The sequence below is a fragment of the Coptis chinensis genome, chromosome 8 (assembly GCF_015680905.1).
Source record: "Coptis chinensis isolate HL-2020 chromosome 8, ASM1568090v1, whole genome shotgun sequence".
NCBI classification, from domain to species: Eukaryota; Viridiplantae; Streptophyta; class Magnoliopsida; order Ranunculales; family Ranunculaceae; genus Coptis; species Coptis chinensis.
In genome coordinates, this window is record NC_141463.1 from 89,065,858 (window position 1) to 89,074,985 (window position 9,128).

The following is a 9,128-nucleotide window of genomic DNA, read 5'->3' on the forward strand; positions in this document are numbered from 1 at the left end:
TATGGGAACTTAAAAATCACAAACGTTCAAAATTAAGATATTGACTTGGCCAAGCAAGTTCAACTGTGCCCAAACGATAAAGTAAATAGCTACCATTAAAGGCGGCTATGCACCTTCTGTCCTCGTCTGATTTGGAAAACATGGGGTTGTGCATCTCAGTTCAACTATACTGAGCCTCCTGGATAACACTAGATCACTGAGCCCCCCATCCATACGAATCGTAGTTTGTAGTGATGTCCTTTTCCATTTGTTTGATGGTCTAGACAGGTCCGCTAGTGGGGTAGTTTAAGGATAGGAATTCTTGGACAGTTGCAACTCCATAAAATTGAATGTTTTTCTCAAGCCACCAGTAAGTTGATAGGATGGCATTTTGTCAATCGTTTCTAGTGCTTCAACTAAAGAGAACACAGAGCTCAGAGCAAACCCAAAGATACCAATAAAACACTAACAGTTCATGCTTTTATGTAGACGGCAATACTACTACATCATTTGGAACTGGAAAGGAAACAAATCAAACCTCGCCATAACAACCCAAGATTTAGCGGCTCTAAATAAGAATCTTGAACCTCAATCTTCAATTGAATTAAAACTTTTGTGCAACAAATGAACTACAGAAGACAAGAACGATATAGTTGAATACGTTGAACCTCTAACTCCAAATAAAATCTTAATGTAAGACAAGCTAATGTCCTTTTCCCGAATGGTACAAACCACAAACGAAGAACATTAATTGTACACAAGAACATACCGGAGAAAGATGATAGACATAAAATTAGTTATTCAGTTTTTGTTTTTTCTGAAGTTTTAATTGACCCCTTGGCTGGAATTCAAAAATTAAAACAAATTCAATCAGTACTTAGCCTAGGAATACTAAAATTTATGTTACGCTTGCCATTTTAGTTTATTAGTCCATTTGCTTCGCTATGAGTCAATGACATCCCAGGGACACGCAACATTCACTTTATGTAAGTTGAAGCTCTCATCATTTGATTGCCTAAATACTGAGAAAATCTGATTGCAACAAAGAAAACCCTGTCCATATCACTGATCGTATTTGGCTATTAATACAAATGGTGACATCATGCAATCATTAACCACAGCTGCCTCAAAATTCTGGTTGGGCCAATGAAATATAAAGGGATTCAATTATAGTTTACAGTGAATACATACATAAAGGGCAGAATGAGTTTTGGAGACATATGTTGAAACATGGTGGACAAATTTAAATAGCATAGGGACCGTAATCAAAAAGTTATTGACAAAAGATGATTGGGAGATATAAACTGAGGGGGGTACCTTGATAAGTTTCGACTTCTTCCCAAGGTTATTGAGTGTTCTTGTCAATGAAGCTTTGACACCATCGATATGTGTACCACCATCAACTGTTCTTATGCTATTAGCATATCCAAGCATTGTATATGAATATGCATCTGAACACCTAAAAAATGACAACAACAAAAGAAATAAAATTAACAATTCAAATGGACACACCATTCCATAGACAATGGAGAAGCTTTGGTCAAATACAACATTGTCCTTTCTATCTACCACTAAAATAGGTTTGGTATGTGATAGTAAGGTAATTTTGAAAGAGTGTGTGCTACATTCTATGAGATACTTCCATCAAGTTTGAGGATGACTTATATGACTTCAATGCAATGTAATTTGGCATAAGCATCTCACTGCTGAGTGCTGACTTACACAATACAGCAAGTTAGCAATTGCCCTATTGAAGCATCAGTTCGTATAGTCTATACTCTATTAGAATGTACATGTCATTCCAATAGAGTAACGAGGACTTAAAGTCTAAATCGAACTTAGAACGATGAATATAAATATCTTACCATTGGAGAGCTAAATCGACAGGATGCCTTCTACTTTTTTCAAGCCAACAAGATCATGAATTGGTTTTGGACAAAAACACCATTTAGCCATATTGAGGTAAGCATGGTAAGCAGTGCCGACTAGCAAAGTCGGTCAAGGTTGATGATACCAGAGGTCTCGGGATCGAACCCCGCCAGCATCAAAGATTTACTGATCTCATTTAAAAACAGGCTTGCCAATCAAAAAAAAAAAAAAAAAAAAAAAAGGTAAGCATGGCATGAGGCAAAAACTTTGATTAAATGCTAAATGCTCTACAACACACATTGGAACCATAGTACCTATGGATATTGTTTGAAGCTAAGTTACATTGACATCGATATGTGTGTCCGTGATCCAACACGGAAATCAAGTCTTTGACACGGCTAAAAATATTGGTGTAATATAAAAATTGAGGTATATCACATGCAATATGTGTGCAATATGTGTTCGATACGCATTAATGTGAATAATGATCCGACATGGATTATTCTCAAAATATGGTGTGTCCATGTAACATAGGTTTGAAGCATAGGAAATGTGCATCTTGTTCATTCTCTATATCTTTTACCATAATTCCTTTATCGAATATACAAACAGAAATTTGTTGCATCACGGACCTTCTATTGAGAAATGGTCCAACCCACCAAAATAAAATATATAATGAAAGGTTTTGGGTACAACCTAATTTAACAAGTTTAGTGAATAATTTCTTCCACATCAGAACTGATTACCATAATGACACTGGAAACAAATAACACTTGAGCCATAAAATTATATACCTTATCAGAATTTAACCATTTCACATACTCGAAAGCAACCCACCAAAGATAATAGTACTCATTGTGTTGCGTCTTCTCGATCATCGCCCTCCTTTCTTAAAGTGATGGTAAGCTGAAAAGTACAGAAGAGAGCCACCAGAAAGAAAACCCAAAAAAGGATGACACAACATGCAAAAGATTAGTCAAGCACTTTAAGAAAACCCTCACAGCTCAACAAGGAGTCTCAAGCAAAGAGTATACACTAATACACTATCATAAAAGTTGGCATTATCAGGAAATTATATGCTCAATATAATTGACAAGAAAGCACAGAAAGCAAGAACCAAAAGAATAATATTAAAAAAAAATACAGAACCAAAGGCTCAAGGCACCTTTATTAATTGTAGCTCATCAGTTCAAGCAATGGATTTTAAATTGTGTGAAATGTAGAGTCTATCATTCATGCCTTAAAGACTCGTCATTCTCGTAGCAGCCCTTAACATCCACAAATGATTCCCCCAGATTAAAGGAAAGAACTAATTTTTCATGCAACAGATGTACAAAACATAAATTGAAAGGGGAGTCAATGCAGAATGGAAATAGAAAAGATAAGAGAATAAGATGGGAATTTGTTTGTTGGGGGGGTATTTGAAACCTAATATAAGACTAACTAAAAAAAATGGACCAAATCACCACATATTATCACATTTTCTTCTATTTTATAGAATAAAACCAAATCAGATATTTGTGTATTCTTAAATTTCCATTCCATCTTGCAGATAAGCCAACAACCATTGGAAAAACTAATTACACCGACACGGATAACGGTGTTCCGACATGTGAAATATTAAAACTGTGGTTCACATACAATATGTGTCCATGTGTCCGATATGATTATTTTTGAAATATTGTGAGTCCATGTAACATAGTGGAAAAATAAAGGTGTTAAACAGGAGTTACAACAAACATCTCCTCTCAACTCTTTCATGTTGTCTTATTTTTTCCTCCGCACCCTAAACCAATGAGGTTCTTCACTTCCATCATGGAAACGTAAAGAAAATTAAGGATATTCATCCACAACCTAAGAGCAACTACCATCAGCAACCCACAACCCTTGAAAGCCATATTCATCAAATCATCGTATTATATTCCATTAAAAAGTTTCTAAATGCAATCTTGTTTTTTATGGTCTTGTTTTAGGTTTTCTCGACCTACTACTCAAATTCTTTTTCATCCTAAGAATAAGCTCCAAAAGTGAAACTTGAGGGTCAAACTTCAAGGATAAGGATCCCAGTTCTTACATCAAAACTAGAACCACAGATTGACATCAAGCACACAGGAAACCAAAAGGGTTATTCAGAATGTGATCCTCGTAGGAATTATCTACTGAAAAGTGTAAGATGTTTGTAGTTTAAAAGTATAACATTACCTCGGGGTTCAGAAAAGAAAGTTCCCTGATTCGCCCTGCTACTGTGGTGTGGTCAAACTCGACTGAAGTAGTAAAAACTGCAAATACAAATCAAATAACACAAGTACTGAAAACCTTGATATGGTTGATAACATCGATGATGAACTTTTTATTCTAGTCACTACTCTATTACCGGAAACCCCTAAATCCCCCTTTTCCCGGTGAAGATGGGATTTGATCCCCAAGACCTTGGGCCAACCTCCCAAGGCTTGACCAGTAGGCTACTGGAAACCTTTGGTATCAAACACAGTATTGAGCATGTGACTTCGAAGGAAAGAAAATAAAATAAAATGCCTTCATCAGATCAGACCGTAACCTAATTATTGTTCCCCGAAAGCAGCACTTAATTCAGCTGGAAGTACATGACAAGTTAAAGTTTTCAGAGAACAGAACAGAAAGAAACCAGTTGAGTTTTCTGGCTCCAATAAAAGTCAACTCGTAAAGTTCTCAGAGACATGTTAAATGTAGGAACAAAATAATTGATTCAGCTCGATGATGATCTCTTTGATCAGATATCAACTTTATTGAAGAGTCATATGACAGAAGACACTGAGAATTAAATAAGAATCAGGAATCTAGTAACACTCTCAGAGCCGTCTCATATAGTCTTGAAAATCAACAGCCTCAATGACTTTGCCAGGCACCTCCGCAACGGGACAACATGCCCCAAGGCTTCATGTATAGGGGTGCAGGAACTTAGTATACCAGGTTACTTAATCACCCAAGAAGAGCATAGAGGCAGTCGACCACTTCTCAAAATTTTACTTGCTTAAATGAAAAGTAGAGTCAAATTGGCAACCCTTCCAGGACATTCTTGGTATTTCTTGTCAATTTAGCATTGAAACGCAATAACGCCTAAAAGACTTAGAATTGTCAATTCATCTAAGAGGAGCATCCAGAGGTATAAGACCACTTCTGAACAATTTATTTGCCTAAATGACTGGAAGAGTCTAATCGACAACTCCTTTATTCCATGAGGATCTTTAGGTAATCCTTGTATTTTTAGCTTAGAAGTAGAAGGATTGCTGCCCCAAAGAGAATAAATTTCTACACCTTCCAAGTTGATTCGAACTCTTTCTCCTCTCGCCATCTTCTTCTCTTCCCTTCTCCACTCCTTCCTTTTTTCTACATCACTTAATACAAGTTGATTAGTCGCTGACTCGTATCACCCAAACTTAAAGGGGATATCACTAAAGTTGGACATGAGGAAACAACAATAAAAAGAAAGAATCGGAATGATACTGGAAGGAGTTATCTAGTTACTGAGTCGTGCTATCGACCAAAGCCGCATTAATTATATAGCTACATTTGAGACTACATAAACTCCACATACATATTGGCGGTCCTAATCCATAGGCAATATGCATATACAAATCTAAAACACTAACAAATATATTGAAGGTATACTGTCAATTTTTACCTTCATTTTCTATTGCAAAAGGCAGGTAATGACCACCCAAAACATTTTACTGCACCAACTCGAAACATTATTGGTAGATAATATCTAAGGCTATCGCTATCATCACTGATTTGGGACTTACAGATCTCAAACATTTACTAAACACAACTTAAGATGGAAAATATCAATGTTTAGACCTTTCACTATACTAGAAATTATTTAAAGAAAGAAAGAATGTAATACACATATTTAACGATCGTTATGCAAGTGGACATCTATTTAAAAGGATCTTATCTTATTGTACCAGAATTAACAAAGCAAAACGAAAACAAAATACACACAGTAAGGCAAACTAGGAATGTAACACTAGTGCAAACAAGTTTTTTAATTTTAAGTAAAATGTAAGCACGTTCAGGAGTCCCTTTTTAACTGCCTAAAGGTCTTCCGGTCCACATCCTAACGTGGGCATTGATTCCATAGGGAGTTGAGGTTTGAAATACAAACCACGGAGACAAAGTGAAAAAATGCAAGGATGATTAGCATCCATCACATCGCTTTATTTATTAAGTTTCTCGTCCTATGGGGCAAATAAAACATATTGATATGAATGAAATCTACAATTTGAGAAGTATTCTATCTTGTTTATCTGACCTAAACTTTGGTAGCTTTCAAGCCTTAATGCTGCACCATATTGAAAAGTAAAACTTTAATAATATAAGTAATCGATAATTGTAAGTCCCAGAACATGTTTGTAATTTTTCTTTTCCTAAAAGATCTATCATTTCTCGAAGTCCTAACCATGCAAAAACAGAATCACATTTGACTTCCAAAGTGTCTATATCCTCAAATAATGACACGGACATAAACTCCGATACTTTTGAAGATTATGCCCACGACTCATTCATACTTTATGGTAAATACATATTCCATTAATAGGCAACATGAAGAACTTGTTCAAACCTCGAAGCGTGTAAAGTACCTTTTAAATCATCACCCCATAATTCCAAGATAAGGTAGTTGACCAATTAACAACCAACATGTTGGGAGTACTTATATTAAAAGCAAATCAGAAAATCCTCTAGAGGAATAGGACTGGCCAGCACAACTAGTATTACCACCACTGCTAGACATGAAAAACAGAGTCATTTTCGGCAAGATAGACACTATGGTTACTTCGTTTCCTCTAGAAAAGAATAATATGTTCCTTTTCTAACAAGTATGATTCCCAGCTGATTCTTTGTAAGAAAAAGGTAATCAAGCACCTACCACAAACAACTTACAAAAACACCAATACGCGAATTATACTCAATGTTAACAAGAGAATAAGAAAAGAGGGTATCAACTACTAAAAGGCGAAGACTCTTTCTTATAAGTAAATAAACTTCATAAGTAATCGTGGAAATTTTAATAGGAGTCAGTGCTCAGGCATCCATACACAGCTAAGACATCCCCACTGGGTTGACACCTTGTACCAACTTATCATTTGCCATCCCACCTCTCACACTCAGAGCAAAAATTGCTCAGCAAGACGCTTTATGATGGGAATGGCATAATCACAAACTCACAATTGTAAACGCGCACGACTAGACTTGATAAAATTTCAAACAAATTCCATCCAACTCTCATGTTTAATGATACTAATAAATAAAAAAGAATGTCATCAAATAGAAAACATGGACAATTGAAACAAAAATAATAATAAACAACCACACCTGCATTATTGCTTAACATACTCCAAATACCATTTATAGGTATCCACAAGTCCATCACGGCGATATCTTTGAACCCATCCTAACCCAGCAAGCTTCGAACTATCCATAAGCTTCCTCGGTGTCCCATCCAACTTACTCAAATCCCAAACCAACTCCCCTTCAAACCCAACAACTTCCTTAACCAATTCGCTAGTTGCTTAATACTAACCTCTTTTCCCACTCCCTATATTAACATGTTCCAATCCACTATACTTATCCATCAAAAACAACAGCATCAGCTAAATCATCCACATGTAAAAAACTCCCTTAAAGCCAAACCACTCCCCACACCACAACCTCCTTAGCATTCCCAACTTTGCCTCATGAAACCTTCTCATTAACGCAGGCAAAACATGCGAGTTCTCAGGGTGGAAGTTATCATTCGCCCAGATAAATTCGTTGGCATTCCCGATATAGCATCCCAGTTATACTGCAACCTATATGCTTGACACATTTTGATCCCAGCTATTTTGGCAATCGCGTACCATTCGTTTGTTTGTTCTAAGGGACCTGTAAGTAACGCGTCTTCTTTAATAGGTTGCGTAGCGTACTTTGGATAAATGCATGAAGAACCGAGGAATAGTAATTTTATTACGTGGTTGGTGTAAGATGAGTGAATGACGTTGGTTTGGATTTGTAAATTTATTGAAATGAATTCAGCAGGGTAAGTGTTGTTAGCATGTATGCCACCCACTTTTGCAGCTGCTAAAATTACGTAATTGGGCTTGTGGGTTGAGAAGAATTTTTCGACTTGAGCTTGACGGGTGAGGTCGAGTTCTGAGTGGGTGCGGAGGAGGAGATTTGTATAGCCGGATTCACTTAGTTTTTTAACTATTGCAGAACCGACTAAACCTTTGTGTCCGGCTATCAAGATTTTTGAGGATTTGTCTAAGAAGAATGAATCCGTTATAGAGAGAGACTGGTTTGAACTAGGTAAATATTGCATGTTGACCTTTATTAAAGCACGTAGGCAAAGAGACGACCACCCATCACGTAGGTATGAAAATAGATGTGAATGTGATTAGGCCTTTAGTTGGCATGAGTCAAAGCAAAACCACCTACCACAACACGAAAAAGGCATGGATAGGAGTGTCTTCAAAGCAGATTCGCTATGTCGTACAGTAGTAGTGAAACGAAATAAAGATCGCAATTCCAACATATGATGAAAGTTGAGAGAATATAGAAAACATATGCAATGCTAAACCTTCTAACCCGTATCGTAGCGATACAATGATTCAGTATTGATCAACTAGTTAACAACTTTAATTTGAGTAGCTCATAGAAGTTTGAACTTTATGAAAAGAAAAGAAAAACAAAATTATTCGACATCTTTACAACTTCAAAAATTTTAAGATGTCTAAAGCATTATTAAGCCAGGAGAACAAGGAACCATGCCGACCTTGCAATCGATTGCTCTATGATTTTGAAAAGGTTAACCAGACAAGAAAAGCACCTTTATGTCATTCCTATCCAATTCTGGTCTTGTTATATGGTCCAGATCCTGAGTTGCAATGAGCATATAGGAACCGTTTGATCAAGGGATGACCGCTTTGTAGCTGAAAGAAAAAGCACTGGGCAGGGTAGCAGGGACATAAACTACGGTTCCTAGAACAAGCCTACAAGTCTAGGCAGCCACGCCCATCTCACCATACTAATGTACAAAGTACAAACCATCCGCAACTTGTGACCCCTTAAAAGTGTGTACAGGGACTACAGGTGCATTTTTCCTATCAATAATTGGCATCTCTTTGGGTGTGTTCACAGCGAAAAAATAACTGGCATCTCGACCAAGCCAGCGATGCCATCAAAACTTTGGTGCATTTCCTACTTTTGCCTCCAAACTGGGTTAGTATCTGATTCGAGATGTCATCAAAACTTAGGCACATTGC

At 36.7% G+C, this 9,128-nt stretch overlaps 1 protein-coding gene, 1 long non-coding RNA gene and 1 pseudogene across 3 annotated transcripts in view; 1 reads left to right on the forward strand and 2 right to left on the reverse strand.

The window, feature by feature from the left end:
• LOC147484071 (protein SEMI-ROLLED LEAF 2-like) overlaps positions 1-9,128 on the reverse strand; it is a 30,078-nt gene that overhangs the window by 15,961 nt on the left and 4,989 nt on the right. Inside the window, 1 exon segment of the mRNA XM_086575995.1 lies at positions 1,297-1,438. Within this exon segment, the coding sequence (XP_086432121.1) occupies positions 1,297-1,413 (117 nt within the window). The 5' untranslated portion in view covers positions 1,414-1,438.
• Positions 1-9,128, forward strand: part of LOC147484073 (uncharacterized) — a 54,276-nt gene that overhangs the window by 8,343 nt on the left and 36,805 nt on the right. The window lies entirely within an intron of this gene.
• On the reverse strand, positions 2,412-9,119 carry LOC147484076 (putative GDP-L-fucose synthase 2 pseudogene; annotated as a pseudogene). The gene is made up of 2 exons (XR_015203926.1): positions 7,222-9,119; positions 2,412-2,439 (listed from the first exon to the last, which is right to left on the reverse strand). The product of XR_015203926.1 is annotated as a putative GDP-L-fucose synthase 2 pseudogene (transcript).